This window comes from Schistocerca cancellata, chromosome 2 (genome assembly GCF_023864275.1).
Source record: "Schistocerca cancellata isolate TAMUIC-IGC-003103 chromosome 2, iqSchCanc2.1, whole genome shotgun sequence".
Lineage (NCBI taxonomy): Eukaryota > Metazoa > Arthropoda > Insecta > Orthoptera > Acrididae > Schistocerca > Schistocerca cancellata.
Window position 1 is genome coordinate 72,094,623 of NC_064627.1, and position 22,082 is coordinate 72,116,704.

The 22,082-nt window shown below is 35.1% G+C and overlaps 1 protein-coding gene across 1 annotated transcript in view; it reads right to left on the reverse strand.

Annotated features, from left to right (window-relative positions):
* Positions 1–22,082, reverse strand: part of LOC126150897 (leucine-rich repeat and calponin homology domain-containing protein-like) — a 193,687-nt gene that overhangs the window by 20,595 nt on the left and 151,010 nt on the right. Inside the window, exons 12-13 of the mRNA XM_049915906.1 lie at positions 19,528–19,665; positions 15,410–15,487 (exon numbers count right to left, since the gene is read on the reverse strand). Coding sequence (XP_049771863.1) covers positions 15,410–15,487; positions 19,528–19,665 — 216 coding nt within the window. The remainder of the gene's footprint in view (positions 1–15,409; positions 15,488–19,527; positions 19,666–22,082) is intronic.

Consider the following 22,082-nt stretch of genomic DNA (forward strand, 5'->3'; position numbering starts at 1 on the left):
AGCAGTATATCGTGCCGGTAGGTGAGTGGCAATTCGCCAGCATCAGCATGAAGACTCTCTACGGGACTAGTATAAAATGCTCCGATCGCAAGTCGTAAACCCCGATGTTGTATGGAGTTGAGGCGGCGTAAGATGGATGACCGTGCAGAGGAGTATACGAAGCTCCCATAATCCAGCTTGGAGCGGACGATCGACCGATATAGACGAAGTAGGATGGTTCGATCCGCTCCCCACGACATACCACTGAGAACACGGAGGACATTTAAAGAACGGGTACAACGGGCGGCCAAATATGACACATGTGGAGACCAGCTAAGTTTCCTGTCAAATGTAAGGCCTAAAAATTTGGTTGCCTCCACGATTGGGAGAGCAACGGGACCGAGTCGTAAGGACGGTGGGAGAAACTCTTTGTAGCGCCAGAAGTTAATACAGACCGTCTTCTCGGCAGAAAAACGGAAGCCATTTATGGTTTCTAACACACAATTCAAATTTCTAGGTGTTCGACTCAAAACTGACGACAGTATGCTTTAGGCCCTTATGGTTCTCTGTGCCTCACCTACATCTTCTGAGTTGTGATCTATTATTAATTTGGTTTCCTTGTCAAGTTTTAATGCACAAGAAATTTAACATAATTAAAATCGATTGTATATCTTGTTACTATATGCCTTCAAGTCATAGAGTTTCTTTTAGATTATCAAAACCTTTTTAGAGCGAGTTCATTTTTTTAAAGTAATAATTTTTTTTTCTTTTTTTTTAGAATCCAAAAACTCTAATGTAAATATCTCCTTTAGTTTATGGTTCTGAAGTTTCATAATTGTGGTAGTGAGTTGTTTTAAGGTGAAGTTCACTGTGTCTTATGGAAATGACTTTAGCCTGATTCCTGCGCTCTATGGAAGGGCCAGAAAATAAACTTTCATTGGCATTGCCAGTTAAGGGTCTGTATCTTACATGTATGTTTCAGAATACACTGCTGGTCCTTGTCATGATTGTCTATTACAGCTGATTTCTTATGATGCAGTTATGCTCTTGCTGCTAGGAAGATAATTTGCCAGAAGCCATGATGTACATCCTACTGTCCTTACTAATTCTGAATAAAGAGCATTCAGCTCAACTGTGTCAGTCAAATAAACTCAGCCTTACACACTTAACCATATACTCACCCCAGCATTTAGTATTGAAACTGAAAATTTTCTGTCTTGGGTTTGTTCACAGTAATCAGCTTCAATAACCATGAACAAAGTGAGCTCGATTAACAGTTCTTGACTGCCATTTCCTCAGATACACTGCATGTCACGAGGTTGTGGTCAAGTTAGGACATGAGTGTAAATTCAAGACATCCACAGGATGTTATCTGTCCCAGTTCAGTCATTGATCACTAAAAACAGTTGCGGAAAGAGAAGCTGTCTTTCCCGTCATACTTGATGGCAGGCAATTCTAACATTGCTCTGTGTTACATGTAACAGCACTTCACCACTTGGGAGCTGACCTGCTGTGTTGAAGTGCCACCTTCAAATTAACTGGCATGTGAAAGATGTCAGCTAGCAAGTAATTTTGATCAGACTATAGTCACATGGTAAATAGAGGTTTGCCATCGAATTAATGCATTTGATGGATGCTGTGCACAGGAAGAGGTCTGAATCGTGTAAAAAAATAGTCCTTGATGTTGTCTCCTGACAATACACCAGCTCATGTGTCGCTCCTTGTCTGCAGTATCACACAAAACATCTGACTTCCATTGTGCCCCATCCCCCTTTCCTCTGGACCTAGCCCCAGCAGACGTTTTCTTGTTTCGAAAACTTAAAGCCACATTGAAAAGTATCATTTCCAAACCATAGAGGAGATTCACCACAATGCAACAAGAGACCATCTGAGAAAGTGCATCCCAGGAGGCTTTCCAAAAATGAAAGAAACTTTGGTAATGGTGCATTACCAGTAGAGGGGACTACTTAGAGAATGGCAGTGCTAAAAATGTAGTGCAATAAGCAACAAGGACATTCTAAGCAAGGTTCGGTTAACATCTGTCATATTGTGAGGCTCTTAAGCAATACAAAAAGCAGTTCAGAGCCTTCTCCACAACAGTACTTGTTCCCAAATTGTCCACCAAACAATACCTCTCTAGAAAAATTTGGATGGGGTGTCATTGTCTATCCAGCCAGTGACTACTACTCATTTCCTGAGTTGATGGAAGTTTTGGGTTGAAGCCACTTAAACGTTGATGGTAAGGTGAAAGACGAGGTCCAATCCTTCCTTAAAGACATGACAGTGAGTTAGAACAATGTAAGTATACAACAACTGTTCTCGCACCCCCAAATATGTATTCAACTCCATAGCAATTACATAAGAAAGGAGACAGATGTTGAACCTTAAAAATAATGTGTGAATCCTGAAAACAAGTGTTACTTTCTGCTAAAAAGGGATGGAGATCTTATCTCTTGGCCAGTCCTCATATTTCTGGTATTTGATATGTAGAACTATTCAAAAGAGTCACAAGATTTTTAAATCCATATTAAACTAGACTGAGCATAAAAAATTCTACTTAACAAACAAAAAGTCCACAGTAAAGCAAAATTTTGGTACCACAGCCTTTTGTAACCACAGATTTACCAAGAGTTAAATGAGAAAAGAGTGAATTGCAAATGTAATACAGTGACAATAAGTATATCGATACAATGAGTAGTATGTTCCTGTTTCCCTGCATCTGTCAGCATCCTTTCTGGTTTAGTTCTTCTTAGCTCCATAGAGTGAAATTCTTTCTAGCACCTATTTCACTAATTAGTATTTCCTCAGCTTTCTTGAAACAAATCTGAATTTCATGCATTAGACAATGTTGTAACATATATTCTGGTCTTATTTGACATGTACCACTTACCAGATTCAGTTCTTCTCTTTCTTATATTTTATATTTATATTCACTATGAGGAAAAACCTGGTTTCACAATCTCAGTATTCCAAAATCCTTACTGCATATATTTCTGCCCTGTGCTGATATTCCAAAGTACTAGTAATATATGCACTATGTTCAGCCTACTTGTTCCCAATTCTGAAAGGTTTATTACAGTGAATGCTCAAAAATTATATCAAAAGCAGTTATAACAGTTTTAACTGTGTAATCATTATAATAGCGTGTAAAACTTTCTTGACCGATGGTTGCCTGTGTCAAAACATGCTAGGTGTCAACATGTTATTGAGGAGACACACATCATTGAGGATTCTCCTAGAGGTCTCTAGTAGGAGCCTCAGTGACATTTTGACTTCTAACTTGTTTTGACACTAGCAGCTATCACCCAAGCAATACTTAGGGGCTATTGATAAAGACTAAACAGTCAAATCTTGTATACTCACTAAACAATTTTGTGGCCCATTTGCAGAAATAAACTTTATAGTGAAAAGTAATGTGGTCACTAATGCCATCAGCCAATAACATGACAAATATAGACTACTACTAACATTCTGGCAATGACTGACAATTCATCAATACAAGGTAAGGTAAGCAGTGTGTTTGGTTCCACAGGATTACAATTACTAAATATATGGCAATTATTATTTTATTGTTCATTATATGCATTATGTTGCTCCTGAATTTTTAACAGTTATGCCAATATACTGATACACTGCATGATTATATACCATGGTTGTTTATGTACTGCCTGTGTTTGGATATCTTGGGACTTGTATTGATGACGTGCTAGAGTCAATTATGTTTCTTTCAATTTCTGTATGCCCTATGGCTACAATACTTCGTAAATTTTTAGAAATTATATGTTCAATGTGATTTTTAGTCAGTCAGCTTAAAAAGGTTCTACATAAACATTAGCCACAGTAAATAAACAGACCTGGCAGAAACAATGTCATTAGTCAAACAATTTCTAATGGCTGTAGAATCAAGTATGAAAAAACCTATTGCAGTATTATTTTGAGCCCTCTAACACAGTTTTATCATTTGTTTTATCTACTATTACTTTTTTTACTGTGGTACATTAGTAAATTAACACAAATATAATTTGTCTATCATTTTAAAGAACTCTTTACATGTATTACATGTGCACATTAAGTCAAAAGAAGTAATCTTCACTGAAGCTTCCTGGACAGTGACATTATTCTCAGTATAAAGGAATTCAATGAAATTCTTACAGTTGAACATTTCCACAGAAATTAAGAGGGCAACAGAACAGCACACAATATATTGTGTAAACGAAAACAAATTTTTATAGTCACTTAACAGATACATGACAAAATGACAGATACATGATAAAATGACAGAGTAAGGCAGATACATATAATAAATATATAATATATTCAAATACAGACAGAATGAATACTTGTGCATATTAAACAGCAACAAATACTCATGCATAGTTAAAAACACCTTTGGAAGAACAGGATCCTTCAGTTGTTGAAAGTTAAAAAACAGCACTACTCAGCTCTCTTTCTGCTTTGAAAGGGTAACTCCAGTGGGTCTTTCACCCTCTGTGTTCCCATCAATGTACTGCACCTTGTTAAGTACAGTGAAACCTCTTGAGAAGATCACCCTTTTAAGCTGACCCTATCTCTAAATGATTGTATTTTTAAGGAACGGAAATAAATTTTTGTAAGACCAATGTATATTTATTCCCTTTAAGATGACCGCCCCATTCCCCAACCAATGACCACTCTTCAACAAACAAGTGTCCTCCCTTTAAAACTATCACAATCAATCATAGGAAACGGAATTACAATGCTGTATTACTGTAAGGTTTATCATTAACAATATGACATAAAAAATCTGTAAAATTTCATTGTCATTTGTACTTTCAATAGCAACCAGTTCTGGTTTTTTTCTCTGTAGTGGACAGTCATGGCTACTTCAAATAAAAGAAAACTTGATCTTTCACTAGAACCATGAATTTCTGTAATTAGAGGGAGCGAAAAAGGAAAATCTGTGCATCAGTTGGTGAGCAAGTTTAATTGTAGAAAAAGTCAGATATAGAATGCAACTGCAAACTGTGACAGGTATGTTAGGTATGTTAAGGAATGGGAAGAAAATGCCAACAAAAATTCAAAAAAAAGAAGGTGGTAACCATCTGAAGACATTAACAATGCTGTTTTAGAGTGATGTAATAGAGCACAAGACAAAGGACTGCCTATTAGTGGCCTGATACAAGCTAAAGCTCTTAAATTTGTTTCTGATCTTGGAATTTCTAATTTAAGTGCAAGCAATGGCTGGTTGGGCCAATTTTGTGTTCAACACTGTATTGTTTTCTAAGAAATCTGTAATATCCAACTTGAAGATGAGATGTAGTGTAATTAGAAGTGGTTATTATGACAGTGACATTTACAACATGGAGAAAACTGGTCAATTTTTTAAAGCTATTCCAGACAAAACACTAACTGCAAAGGGTGATCAGTGCAAAGGTATCAGAATGGCAAAACAAAGATTAATAATAGATATTTGTGCTAGCCTCTGCAGTGAAAAAGAAGATCACTAATAACACACACAGTAAATCGTCCATAGCACTTTAAAAAAAAAAAAATTCTTGCTTGGTGTCTCTTGGTGTGAAAATAAAAGCACATAGATGATGTGTGACAATTTTTGTTCTTGGCTGAATAACTTAAATTCTAAAATGAGCATCCAGGAACGTAAAATCCTACTTTTTGTACGTAATGCAACAGGTCATTGCAGTGAAAAGTTATTGAATATGGAAGTAAAATGTTTTTCTGCCAACACAACATCATGTGTACAGCCTCTTGACCAAGGAGTGATCCAGTCTTTTAAATTAAATTAATGACAGAAGCTTCTGCATTCCATTGTTGCAAAAAATGGATAATGCAACATCAGAGTATGACCTAGCTAAGTCTGTGATCACAGTTGATGCTGTCAGATGGATTAAAAGTTCATCGAATGATGCAAAAAATTAAATAATTACAAAATGTGAACACTGAGGAGGAAGAATAATCAATAAACATTCTCAGTCACCTGTTTGATGCTGCCAATACTGAATTGGACACTTCTACAGTGAATGAAGAAATTAAATGCTTCAATAGTAATAACAATTGGGAAGATGTCATTGTAGAAATGAACCAAGATCCACAATGTAGTGACAACCAAAACAATGATAGTGATGCAATTTCTGCAGAGGTAGTCCCACTAGTGCCTTATGTAGTATTACTAGACACAAGTCCCTTGCTTTTGAACTCTCCAACCAAAAACTAACGTACTTACTATCTGAGGTGAAAAAGGAATATGAGAATGTGATTGTAAGAAAATATATGAAAAATTGTGTGTGGGTGCCAATTTCCGTGTATTTTACTATGCAAATGATAATGAACATACTGCATTATTATAATGGTTATTAATACATTATAAGAGCTCATTTTTCATTCTAGCAGTTGCTGTCATTAATTGTGTTCAGCATCACGTTTTACCTTGATTACCACTTGAGAAGACCGTTCCTCCAGATGACCACTTCCACACAAAAATACATGGTCAGGTTAAAGAGGTTTCACTGTGTGTGCAATTTTAAGATGTTATGTACATGACATGAGCAGAAACAAAAACTAAATACAAACATTGCTAGATCAAAAGCACACAATGCAACATAACTTTTGTCATTGTTGTGAAAACAAATTAAATCTGAACTTCAGACATGGGATAGCATGCTTTTGCATTGAATATGTGATTAGCTGGAGAAATGCATATGTTTCTGGGCAAACTTAAATTTGTTGTATACTGGCAACAGATAGTTGTAAAGTGAGTAGTTATCAATACAACAACAACAACAACAATAATAATAATAATAATAATAATGAGAAAACATGAACAATGGAACAGATGCTGGTTTAATTCACTATTTTTCGACTACAATATGGTGGTTCTGGGTATCCCTCAGATGATGATAAAGCACTATACCGTAATCAAACAAATATGAAGATAATTACAGAAAAATATTTGAACAAATGATGAATACGTTTCATGACATCCTTAATCGAAATGCTTGAATAAACTTACAATGGCATAAAAATTAGCCATCACATCAAGTAACCATGCTCTTACGAAATTAGTTGCTTAGCAGGTAACAACATACTTGTTGCTCAAACTTTTCCACAATCTCCTCACCCCTAAACAAATGCTCCCATCAGTTATGTAGATAAAGAACGTCTTACCTCACACATTAATTCCTAAGTATATATTTGGTTGTCAAGATAATAATGTACAAACCTCTACTCATTGGTGGAACTGCAAATGTAATTTTTTCTTCTATTTTTGCTTACCCAAGAAATTATAGTGAAAGAGAATAGATGATGAAAGTGCTCCAGTTGTTTTAATAGTGTACAAGACTAAAAATATGCAGATAGTTTCCTGCACATTATGGAGGCTCAGAACACACTGCTGCTAAGACAGTGTATAAACATAATTTTACAGAGTCTGTAAGTGAGGTAATTACTGTTCCTACTAATCATGATGAATTACAGCATTTTAATTTTATCTAGAATACTAAAAAAAAAAAATACATGGAAGTCATAGGTTGCAGAGTGGCTGCTTTCTTTAGTTAAATGTTTTCACTTATTCACCACCACCACCACCACCACCACCAGATAACCAAGATTTTGGTTAGCATGTCATACACAGGTATGGAGTTTATCTATCTTACCCATAAGATAATACAACTATACTTGCTCTGTAGCAGCTGTCTTACGGATAAGATAAATGACTCCATACCTATGTATGATTTGTTCATTCATAACTTGATTAATCATAAAATGTCTAAATCAAAACATGTAATTAAAAAAAGCAATTACCATACAGTCTAAGACTTCCACATATTTTTATAGTGTCCATAATAGCACTGATACAACCTTCAAAGTACCCAATGTTAGCTATATCAGAGTTTGATAAACCAAAAAAGTTAAGTATATGAACTTGTGATGCTAACTGAAGAAAGGTAGAGTGACAGCAGTTCACACTTTCTGTTCGAACTTACTATAAAAAGTAACATGCTGAATGACTCAACTGAGCTGATCTGAGACTTACAAAATGTTAACAGTGAAGTTAACACCAGAAGTCACCTGTATCATAATTTTCAATGTATAAGGCATTGTATTCAAACAACTTATTACACTACATTATTATTCTATTCACATGTATCAGAGCAGCTTCACAACAGTAGAACTGAGAAGTGTTTTATTCTAACACAAAATCCAAGGTGGAATAACAATAATATAATGAAAAGGATGTAATGCTACTCACAATATTGAGGAGACGATGAGTTGCAGATGGGTGCAAGAAAAAGACTGCTGTATCCTTTGGCTTTTAGCCAAAATGTCTTATTATGAAGTAGAAAACGCACACACATTCACACAAGTACAACTCGTACACACTTGACCATTGTCTCTAGCCACAGTGGCCAGAGATGATGTTGACAAAAGCTAGTTGGGTACAGCAGCCTTTTTGTTGTGCCCATATATAATTCAACATCTCCTCTATATGGTGAGTATCAAACTATCCTTTTCATAAGAAATGTTTTTTTCCCTAGTATATAATATATGTGTATGAACATTAAGCATTATACTGATACTAAAGACTTTTGGCTAGCACAGTATTTCTGAACTCTGTAGTAAGTTAACCAAAAAGGAACTATTGTCACAAGGAACAAATTTATAAGCACTAGCACAGGCAGAACTTTCCATCAGTCACTTGTTTATTAGTAAGAAAAAAAAAGAATCATATAAATTAGAAAATTATTTGTCCACCTAACTTTTTCAAAAAATTTCTGTAAAATAATTTGTATACACTAAAATTACAACTACCATCTGTAGGTATAGAAATATCCCCAATATTATTATTTTTCACTTAACAAGCTGATTATCTTACAATTTTTATTTTGATAAAGCTATTAAATTGTACTACACCGTTCATTAATTACATTTGGTATCAGGCAAAAAAAAGTTACCTTTAGCAGTACACACAACCAGCATATTATAGACTGAAGCTGACTAGAGAAGTAGTGACAACAGATACATGTAATTTCTTCTACACACGAAAAAGTTTAAATTAATGAAGATGTTTAAGTAAATGCAATGACTAGACTCATGTGTAACATTCTTAAAAATTACAGATAATAGCTTAAAAATCTATCAACAAATGATTACAGATCATTGAGGAAGTATATCTCTCACCATCCATTCAGATAAAAACTATTCTGATGGCTCAATGATTGTTTTCCTTGGTGCCAAGATTGGTCCCATAAATACTTTTTTAGCCACACATGTCATTTCTCAAAGTATTTTTAATCTTTTTCTCACCTGTCTGTGGCAGTTTCCTTTTATAATATGAGTTTTACTTGTTTGTTATCTTACTATGTCGATTTCTGCCCTTGTCTGAGAGGGGAAGACTGCATGCTGTGGTTGACAGTGTGACAGGAGGAACAGTGAGTGGTTTCACTCTAAACGGCTGTCAATGAATATGATGTGCTACAAATCAAATTCTAATGTCAGTCATCATATATTATGTTTCATCATCTTTCCTCCCCCTCAGTACCACTACCAACACTGAAACCAATTTAATTTCAAAGTATTCTGAAAAATGCCTCATTAAGGTTACACCAATTACCATTTTCAGTCATTTGGCACGAAGTCTATCAAGCATTGATTTTAAAAAATTCACAAAATAAAAAAACTATCATATTATAAGCAACAGAACTTAAGAGAGATTCAATGATATGCATATCATCTGACAAAAATTCTGTCAGAGAAGTCATTAAGCCTCCTCTCCTCCCCCAAGTAACAGAACATTTTCTTGATCAATTTTTATCTTTGTCTGAAGCAGCATGACTTTCACTGAACAAACTGACAATGGTGATAAGTAACACATAGATACCTTTTGAGTCAATAAATCTATCATAACAAAACCAGAATATTCACAGTTCACATTACATAACTTAACAAACAGAGTTACAACAATCACACTGAAATGAAAAAAGATTAAAATATATAATACAAATGTCAGTAAAAATAGTAAGTACATAAAACTGTTTGATATTCTAATTAATACTTTCTTGTTCCCATAATATGTCTTAATTTTTGCAGTCCATTAAGCATAAAGGAATGTCAGCATCAGTACACATAGATCAATAATAGAAATCTTAACAACACCATGTTACATTAACATTACCACACAGCATGAACTGAAACAAAGGAAATGTTGCATAGCTGTCTACTCACTCTATCACTCTATAGGAGCTCTTCATGGTACTTACTTACTAATTAGGAATTATTACACTGAAAGCAAGGAAAGTAGTGCATCACATTTTAAACTTTAAGCTTACAATTATAAGCATTTATTTAACCACAAGTTACTGCATCAAGCCATAACATTGTAACAAATATTTTACTTTGAAACAAACAGCTAATTGTTGAAAATGCAACAAATTTAATGAAATAACGTTCACTATATGCAAAAATGCATCTGCATTAACTCCAAAAATTTAACACCTCTAATCAAAAATATTTTCTGTGGTCTTCCCACATCATCATGGAAGCCTGGCCTAAATATGTCTTACTTTTCAAAAAATTTCACATATGCCTTGATGCAGATAAGCAGTTCCGCAGACATTGCAATGAAAATATTTTGTACATTATTTGTACATAAATAAATATCTAGAATTATTCGAAAATAAATAATTTTTACAAATATACAAAAATTTGTACAGATAATAACTGCCATATTCCACAGAGAAACAATTTGCAGTTAAAGTCTTTTCAAAGAAATTATTTCAGCTGTTGACAGCAACTTCATTATTCAGGTGGTGGGAAGAAATACAGAAGCACCAGAGTCCCAAGAAAGAAACACAGGCAGAACACTGATAATAGAGAGTCACGCTGAACATTCATGCTCACGGTATGTGGACTTCCACGGGCAATTAGGCTCTCTATTGTGTGCAACACTGCGTCAACTCTGAAACGCCCAACAATGTCCTCAACAGAGCACACGTCCTCCTGCAACATTGTGCAGGGCAAAAGATTAAACCACGCCCTTCCCTACTCAGTGGTTATTTGAGAGAGCAAAAATAATTACTTATAACAATATGTTTCTTATAATACCTACAGCAATTTTGCCCCTGTAAAAGAACAGTATCTTTTCTATTTTAAAAATATACAACACTAATCCCAACCAGCAATGACAGTTCACAATTTTTTCCCCCACAGCACCAATTGTGGCTTGTGAAGGAAGACCAACATAAAAGGATAAAAAGACATTAAGAAATCTGATTTTCTTGTAGTCTGTTTTTAATGCCAATAGTGTTCAAAATAAATCTACAGTCAAATAAAGACAGGGAAAAACTAATGAAGTGGCAGCAAAAATAAAGTATATGACCCAAACAGCTTTTGGAATGAGATGTTCATTTTGCAGGTAAGAGGGATATGTAGCACAAAGAAAAAAATTAAAAAGCTTGCTCTGTACTCCAGATTAAGAGAGAAAAGTAAGACATCTCACTCAATCTTTTCTAACTTATTATTACTAACCCGAGGTCTCGTGTTAATTTTTTTGCCTTATCATCCCAACCATCTTCAATATTTAGCTTCTGACAACCAGTATTTATGTCATATTTTCCTGACAGCTAGTATTAATGTCATATTTTCTGTAGGTGTGGTGTGTGCATGGGAGAACGGGTTTCGGCCTCAAGTAAAAAGTGAAGTTTATTTTTTATTTTCTTTCCCTGCGTTAGTGATGTATGCATGTTATCAGAACCCAATTATAAAACAACTATGATATTCAGAAATGGTGTAGCTGGCCAAGCTGAGAAATGTCAAAATAAACCAAATCATGCAGTGCTTCAGTGAGAGAAATATACTAGTATCCAGCTGTAATGTGTTCTTGTCAACAATACAAAAGTCAAATCCTCCTCCTTTCCAGTACAAAAGAGGAGTAAAGAAATAACAAACAAAGGATGACAGCTAAAAAACTGAATTGTTTTCTCCATTCCACCTGTAGCTACATAGTTGTATGTAAAATGTAGCACAATGACATAAGGGGAAATTTCGTAATTTAGAGAGAATTTTTTCTTGGTTACAAGAGAAATTAAAGTAAATTATAGCCCAAAATCTGGATAGCAGCTTCAGCTTTTTATATAATTTAGTTAATAGACAAAATAAGAATGAAATATAAAAGTTTAACTGTGATACCATGAGATTATTAAATTCCACAAGCCTCAGTCGTCATTAAACTGAACAATATTTTCCACATACTTTTAATTATTCAATGCTTTGTTAATGAACACAGTGTGTATAATTATTCTGGATAGTTCCCATTCCAGAACATCAACAAGTGGGAAGCATCAAATAAAAAACAAAACTGAATTAGTAAAGGAAAATTATGTAAACTGTTATTGCTTCTTATTGGGACTTTGTGCTCTATATTCCTTCCCTTAGTGATAGTAATATCTGCAAATGGGCAAAGCTGCAAACAAGATACAACACAACAGAGATATTATTTAGCAAAAAGAAAATGCAGTGTTATAGCAAAGAAATTATATTTTGAGTAATGAAAAAGCTATTGTGCCCATGATGTAGAAACAAACTGTTTAGCAACAAAGTCATTTTAATGGTGTAGAAGATGAGTATAATTTCTGCTATTCATCTGATACACTGCACTGATACGATATTTCAGTGACCAGGTATTTCATCAAAGCAAACCACATTCAAGCCTTCACTCCAGCAAAGCCGTAATAAATTTTATGCCTTAAATATAACATAGATAAGCTGCATGAGGCTTTCCCTGATTAACAAATGTCGCTGAAGCTGTTGAGCGCTGCATTAGATAGCATTGCTAAAGCATCAAAATATTTTTATCAGCTCTGAGCAACAATATTTACCATTTGTGTAAGCCCCTTATGAGGGTACTAAATTACGTGGAAAATGGTGTGTGCTGTTGTTAAGTAATGGTGTGTAATACTAGCACCTGAATATAGCATGTTCTGTTGAAAGGGCATGGAAATGGGCAGTCTGGTGGAATGCCAAAACCAGCCACTCAACTGCAACTGCAACAGCAACTGCATGCTGGTGCTATTGCTAGAGATGTTGCCGAGCGGTCTAAGGCACTGCAGTCATGGATTGTGTGGCTGGTCCCGGAGAAGGTTCGAGTCCTCCCTCGGGCATGGGTGTGTGTGTTCGTATTTAGGATAATTTAGGCTAAGTAGTGTGTAAGCTTAGGGATTGATGACCTTAGCAGGTAAGTCCCATAAGATTTCACACAGATCTGAACATCAGAGTTGTTGATTAGCACCTGTGTACACAAATGGACAACAAACACCATCGCTGAAATGTCTGAATACTTCAACCAAGAACGTGCTCAGATGACATATTCAAATGTTTTCAATGTACCATTCAAGACAGTGCCCAAAAGCCTTAGCAACACTAGCCTGAGTTATCAAAATAATAATGAATGTAGTTGTTCAAATAAAAATTAAGCAAAAAAGTTGCAGTGCTCACATCATTACAGTAAATGTATATGTATATTAGAGAGGGTGATGTCTATCTATAGCTCTCAGAGATTTGAAGCAGTGTCCTGAAAAGCAGTTGCAGTGTTGATACATGTTATTTACATAACACACAGGGTAAATTACATTTTATTTAATGAATAAATGAATCATTTAAAAAAGACAGTAATAGAACTCATCACATATCAAAGTAAATCATTTCAGATAGTCTGGAAAGTTTGATTTTAAGCATGTAAGCTGACAATTACTTTTTTCTGCTCCTGTTAATGCTGATTGTTACCTTCTCCATTACGACACATGTACTGACATATTAACCACTATTTTTTTGTTCAGTATTATTTGAAAAGGTGCTGAACAATGGGTTATAAATACTAACCACAGTTATAATGCACAAAAAGATGGCAACTACTAGAACAAAACTGAGAAACACACATTTCTGTAACAAGTTAAACAATCAAATCTTAAGAGGGTGATGTGTCAATGATGGTCTGGCAGCTGAAATACGAGAAGCTGCTACACGGAGATAAGCATCAAGGATTGTTTCCTGAAGGATCAAGATAACTCGCAGATAGAAAGTTTACTTAACTGAAACAGTACTGATAGACTAGTAGGCAATTCCATACTGATACTTAAAAATTCCCTCAAAACCATTACAGTTAAATAAGAGGGATTTATACAAATGCGGCAAGTTTCTCTTAAACAATAAGGTCCTCTTTGCACCAGCATCCATACAAATATGATTCTCACCATGTTATTCACTGACCTACTTGGCCATTGGAGGCAGCTGTAGTGTAAGAAGAGTGGTAATAGCAATGTTCACAGTAAATGTTTTGAAAAAATGTGGTCTAAATTATAAAGAATGCAGAATGACAAAGGTGATAGCAAGTGAACAATGAATAGGTTGTGATGATTAACAGAAGTAGGAAATCACTGGTAAACAGTATCACGAAATTAGAAAAGAAGCAAAAATTAAAAATGTAACAAGACTCCAAGGACTGAATAAAATAAACTATGAAAGACAGGAAGCATAAAAGATATCATTGAGATACAAGTGAGAAGTAGAAGCATTTTGTTTCAGTTGAGCATGAAGTTAGTTTAAAATAAGAACATGATAAGAGGCAGCTTCCAAAATGGAATCCAAAAAGCTATTTTCATAAGCAAGTGATACAAATGATTCTCAATAAGAATTTTATGGTACATACAGCATTTTAGTAATCTAGTCCTTGAAATGCGAACATTTTACATGAAAATTTTCCATAACTATTAGTATAAATGTAACTAAAAATATATGGTGAATTACTGTAACCAGCCAAATTTATTTTATTCTTCCCACTACGCATTTTGGAGAATTAAGCTCCATCATCAGATGGATTTATGTCATTTAATCAGGCATTGACAATTTTTATGTATTACTTTTGTGTAACCTGGGATACTGTTTCTCACTGGGCACAGGACGATTTTCCATTCATAGGTCTGTCACATCTACTTTTTCTCAATCTACAACTTCATCTTCTCTATTATTTTGCATTAGTTTAATGTGATTACAACCAACAATTCTCTTGTACTGAATCTAGTCAACAAAACACTGTTTCAGTAGATCAGGTTGCCTTTTATATAATGCTACAGTTTGCTTATAATCACAATGTAACTGTCACAAGAGAAACCAGTTAAGTTTTAGAGACAGTCACTATGGTAATTTAACCTGGTGGAAAACAAGAGAAGTTGCAGTAAAACAAATTTAAATGACGAATGTCTAGTGGTGTGGTGTGTGTGTGTGTGTGTGTGTGTGTGTGTGTGTGTGTGTGTGTTTAGTGATTTAGGGAGAGAATTAGAGTGACGTGATAAAACAAGCACACAACTTTATACATACATACACACATGCACATGATACACATACAAACGAACGGCTTTGAAATGCAGTCACTGAAAGTAATTACCTCATCAACACCAATTCGGCGACAAGCTTCCAAGAAATTATCCACATTTCTCCTACATCTTGCCATTGTCAGCTTCGGCTGAAAAAATATTTGATAAAATCAGATTAAATTAAGGCACGATAATTCAAATGTAAGTTCAAACAAATAACTAGCCAGTAGCCACTTTCATTATGAAACAGAAAATTACAATATTTCACTCACTTGAGTAACAATTTACATCACTTGAGTAACAATTTACATGATGGTCATTTCATCAATATCTTAAGTAAAGTCTAACTGCTGAAGCTTTAAATAGTCTGATAAATCTATGCTCCTAGAACAAGAAATACAAATGTGTTTATTAAAGGGAGCCTTCAAATAATTTCTATAACACGTGGAAATCAATCACTGAACTCTTGATGAGCTTTTGAGATAAATGACTTTGTTCTTAGTAAGTTACTTCTGCTGCTCGACTAACATTATTCATTGATGGAAATTACGGGATGGAATACAATATTATATGAGAATAGATCAGGCACTCAGATGGGATAACAAACTGAGGTGGCATCACCATGTGGATAAGTTAATCAAAAACCTCACTTATGTCTCCTTTGCACTTGGAAATCTCTTTCACTGTGTTGCCCTGCAAATGTGAATGTCAGCAGACTTCACCCATTTTCATTCAATATTGTCATAAGGCCTAATCCTGTGGGGCAATGCAAGTAAGGTGAAACATTTATTGTGCAGCATATATGAAAAGTATTTATTATTTAAAGTTTATAATTGAACATCTTTTAGATATGTTTTATATTTTGTTACCCCTCAATAGGGATTTTGTACTGTGACACAAAAATGTAACATATGGCCAGCAGACAGATAGAAACTAAAATGCCGAGATATCCAAAAAAATAAAGTAGGAGATAATTCATACATGTTAATAGTAGTTGAGCCCTGTGGCTGTACATCAAATTATATGAAGAAGTAATGTAATGTCCATATTACACAAGTTATTTTCCAGCATATACAGCTGATGTTGATGTGAGGAATCAGTACCCTCTTTCAGAGTAGACACTTCCTAACATATAGGGTGAATTGTCATTAACCCTTTAAGTGGGCATGACAGATATATCCATCCATATTCTGTTGATTTACAGTGGGTCGGACAGATATATCCGTCTGCTGCATTCTGTGGCTATTAGCTAATGGGAATGATGAGTTATCAGCCTGCCATTGAAAACCATGATATTAGTTGAGCTCTGTCCATTATACAGTGACTCTCTTCAGGCAATACAGCATGTTTTGGGCTGGTTACAACATTTTCCACTCAGCACGCATTGACAGTATGCGTCCAGTGAACCAGCCACAAATGTGCACCTTTTTGACCTGTGCTTACCACCGCATTAGTGAGTGATCTTTTGCAATGGCAAAAAGATGTATTTATCAAATTCAGAGACAGAGCAACTGCTTTTAGAAAGTGACCATAATTTCAGTGATAATTATGAAAGTTTTCAAGATACAGACGCTGAGGCTAGTGAAAGTGACTTCAATTCAGAAACATCTACTGCAGCAGATAGTACCTAAGGCAGTTTTGCATGCTAGTGTAGTTCGTTGATCAATATTTGTTGAGTGGTAGTAGTGGTACAGTTATGTCTCTTAAACAATATGATATGATGAGTTGTGTGTTTTGTTTGATGATATGTGCAAAATAATAGCTGAACAGACGAGTTTATATGCACAACAGTTTATAGCTTCTCATCACAATTCAGCAGCACACTCCAGAGTCTGCACCTGGCAGGATACTACTAGGGATGAGGTAAAAACAATTATTGAAATGCTCTTAATTCAAGGAATTCTTCACAAAACCAGAACACATGATGTATTTTTCTAAGGGAGAATCAATTGACATACTTTTCTTCAGGAAACTGATGAGTGAGATCAGTTTCATCTTTTACTGAAATTCCTCCATTTCGCTGACAATACCTCGTATAATCCCCTATGCACAATCAGCAGAAAACTGTTCAAAATTCAGCCAATTATGGAGCACCTGTGGCATAAATTCAGGTCAGAATACATGCAAAAAGAAATATCATCACTGACAAATCATTGTTGCTCTGAAAAGGACAGCTTGGACGGTTTGAAGATGAATGACACTGGGTCAAAACTGGTCAACCTTTATGGGTAAAAGTCTTTCCGTGTCATTAAAACTGTTCCACAAAACATTTTATCACTCCAACCAAAGCACAGCTAATTAGCCATAAAATTTTATGAACTCTGTGAAAGCAGCTCCATGTATGTACGGGACTTATTGTTTACACTGGAAAGGACACTAATTATGGTAGCCACTAACCAGGAGGAACAATAGCCCAGATTGTTTTGGAGCTTGCACACGATCTATTTGGGAAAGGTCACTGCATTTATCTTATCAACTGGTACACCAGTCCAGATTTGGTGGACAAACTAACCAGCAATGACACCGACATTGGTGGAACAATGTGGCAAGGCAGAAAGGGGTTCCTCGACTTTATAAGAAATGAAAAACTGAAGAAAGGAAAGTACATAAGGTGTAAGCAGATGGTAACGAAATGGAAGGACAAAAGACATGTTGTTATGGTCAACATCTTCCGTGATGATACATTTTTAAGTGTAAACTCGAAGAAGGAAGTTGATTACAAGAAAAATACGGAAGGTACGGATAGGTATGATTCTCAGTTGCCCAGCTACCAGATGGCCAGGAGAAAGCTGAAAAAATATTATCAGAAGCTTTCCCACTTTTTGTTGGACATTGCATGCTACAAATGCATATGTTCTATACAAGAAGCATAGTGGTGAACAAAGTAGAATGATTAGTTGGCCATATCTTCATCACAATAAGGGACAACAGTAGGACACCCATCTAGAACACCAAAAGCAACAACCTTTACAGTCAGGCATTTTCAAGACCTTCTGCCACCCACTACAGAGAAAAGATCAACAAGGAGGTGTGTAGTGTGCATGAGAAAAGGGCTTCACAATGAGAAGTTTTCTGATGTGCAGCACCTTGCTTTAAAATGTTCCACACTGAAACAACTTGTAATATCGAAAAACAAATTTTCATTAACTTCTGCAATATATTTTATTCGTTCCCACCCAGTATCAGTTTAACTTCAAAAATGAAAACAGGAAGGAAAACTTTGATGTGTGATAAAAGTATACAGCACCATCATGCCAGGCACTGGCGCATATTACCCACTGAGGAAGAGGCGAACACATGCGAACTACCCACTTAACAAGTTAATGATAAAAACTGACGTGAGTGAAAATGTATGATAATAGAAGTAAAACATTCAAGTAAACATATGTCCCCAAACAAAATTGTTAATGTGTCGTTGCAAGCCACCTCTGACTTCAGTAAGAAATATTTTCCCGAATACTACCAATGTATTTGAAATGTGAACTTTTTTTTTACTTCCACCATCTAATTGAGTCTCATTCATTTAATTTTAAGTAAGTTAATGCAGATGGTAGGCTTAACATCCCTGCAATGCTTTAATGCAGTATTAACTGCATGCTGCTTTATTCACTATGACATTGATTAAACATCAAGGTGTAATACTGCAAAACAACTTGATATGGAATGGGTACCTAAGTGCAGCTGTAGGATCAGATGACAGCCAAATATGGTTTATTGTGAGAGTTATGGGAATGTGTAGCACACTTGTAAAGGAGAGGACATAAAGAATGCTTGTGCATCCCATTTTTGAATACTGCTCAAGTGTTTGTCACCTCTGCTACGTCAGATCAAAGGCAGACACTGAAGCAATTCAGATGCATGCTGCTAGATTTGTTATCAGTCAATCCAGTCACACCTGCAGAATGATTCTACTGCTCCTAAAATTCATTTCATGTAATGATTAGAAAATTCATTTCATGTAATGATTAGGAGACGAAAAGTGTAGATTAGGGCTCAAAAGAGGCATACAGGCTGTTACTCATCCCTTGCTTTATTTAAAAGTGCAACAGGAAACAGAATAACTGGCAATAGTACAGAGTACTCTCTGTCATGCATTGTACAGTAGATTATGTAGATGTAGATTTATTGAATGATACTACATTTACACTTCAACTGAATATTTTAAACAGGAATCATACAAGAAACTCACCACAGCAGGAGAAGGCACATGAATACTGGCAACAGATCGGGGCCTGACATGGTTTGCTAAATGACAAAGCACCACACCATCTGACAGTGCGGAAGCCATGTCTTCTGGAAGTGACATTTTAAGTCTCGTCTCGATATGCTGAAATATTCATAAATTGAAATTATGACACAGATATTCCCATTACAAAGTAGAAGTATTAGTTTCTCAAATTATCACATTTCCGTCACTGGGAAGCATGAAGACATAACAAAGCTACTTTATTTACTTAAGGCAGTCTGTAATTTACTTTTGCTTGTAATTTCTCTAAATATTTGTTATACAAGGACAGTTTCAATTTATAATCACATTTTTTTTTATAATTAAGATGATGACAAAATTAAAATCAGTATCAACAAGAATACAGAAAAGCGCGCTTTTCATGTAGCTATCTAAAAATAGTAGTCTACAAAGCACCGTCTCTGTAGGATACGAACAAACTTGTCATTAGCAGGAATATAACATAGCATATATATCTTACTACTGTATCCTATGAATATAATAGAGGTAAACATTCCACGTGGGAAAAATATACATAAAAAACAAAGATGCTGTAACTTATCAAACGAGAAAGCACTGGTAGATAGACACAATAAAAAACACACAAACACACACACAAATTTCAAGCTTTCGCAACCCAAGGTTGCTTCATCAGGAAAGAGGGAAGGAGAGGGAAAGATGAAAGGATGTGGGTTTTAAGGGAGATGGTAAGGAGTCATTCCAGTCCCGGGAGCGGAAAGACTTACCTTATGGGGAAAAAAGGATAGGTACACACACACACACACACACACACACACACACACACACATATATATTGGCATTTACATATGTCTGCCTGTGTCTGTGTGTGTGTGTGTGTGTGTGTGTGTACACCTCTCCTTTTTTCCCCCCCAAAGGTAAGTCTTTCCGCTCCCGGGATTGGAATGACTCCTTACCATTTCCCTTAAAACCCATATCCTTTCGTCTTTCCCTCTCCTTCCCTCTTTCCTGATGAATCAACTTTGGGTTGCAAAAGCTTGAAATTTGTGTGTGTGTGTGTGTGTTTGTCTGTTTTTTATTGTGTCTATCTACCAGCACTTTCTCGTTTGGTAAATTACAGCATCTTTGTTTTTTACTACTGTATCCTGTTAACATTACCAAAAATTAGAAAACTTCTCACAGTTACATAATCTCTACAGTGTGACAAAATATCCGCTGTTTTACTTGTAGTTGTGTAATAATGTGTTCATTTCTCAAGTAGAGAACTGTTTCAACTATGCAAGTAGATTTACATGATAGGTAACAAAATTTTCAAACTTTTATGCACATTCTAATCAAAGTAAAGAAAGACTATTGCAATAATCATTAATCAGTAAATATTCATGAGATAAATCAAAAAAATTAGCTTGGTATATTGCATTACAACTATTAAATCTTGCAACACAATATGTTTAACATTAACCTGGTTTTAATATAGATTTCCATTTTTAAATCCTAGTGCACTAATGCTCATTTTTCATTAAGAAACATAGAATGTAAGGAGCAAAGTCTCATTGGGTCTCTCTCAGAGGAGGATGGAAGAGAGGGCACAAAGAATATTACACACATAAAAACCTACTAATATTCTGAATAAACTTCCCAATTACTAGGTCCAATGATGTAACTTATTCTGAAATGATGTTTAAAATAAGACAAACTGTTAAGTAATATGAAAATCATCATTTTTAGAGGATACCCTTCTGAAACTACTTATTCCAACCATAATCATATTTTTACTTAATTTATTAAATGTTCAAATCTCCTAATACAGTTTCAATTTACTGTTTCCACTCAAGATTCTGTTATTTATCTTTTCTTATATTTTCTCTGAATCTTTGGTGAAACAAGGTGCTAAATAAGGGCTGTTGTGTAAAGAGTGACACATAACACTTTGCAAAAATATCTATGATAAAATGTTTTATCTATAGTCAACAGCACTGTCATTGTTTTTTATATGTTGGCAACTACTGTGGTGTGCTTCAGTGCACAAGTCCTAATATTTTTACATTCAAAGGTGACTATTACATCCTTTCGTGACTTAAGAACTCCTTCAGCCCAGCCTTTACAATGCTTTGATATATTTACCTTTCTTTCTTCTACTTCAGCTATCTCCCCTCCTTTCTTAAGAGCAACACTAGCACCAATTTTACTAACAGAGCTTCTTTTCTCTAAATTTTAGTAAATACTGAGTGACCAAAAAATCCATGAACACCCAAATAATCAATAATGCAATGTATTACCATACTACGCAAATAGTTCATAATGAGAACATACAAATAACAATGAAATACAGAAATGATCCAAAAAGGAAAATTTCATCCAAGACCAATTGGTTCTTATTACATATTGTGGAACACGCACAATCTGATGCCAAGCAGAGAGCAATGAATTCATTCATGGAATGACACACATTTAAGTGATACAGCATGTCTAGCGTATCTATTGTGGGCTCCGAATAAAGCTTTCCCAGTTGACAAAAGCTACACTGACATGGCTGTCAA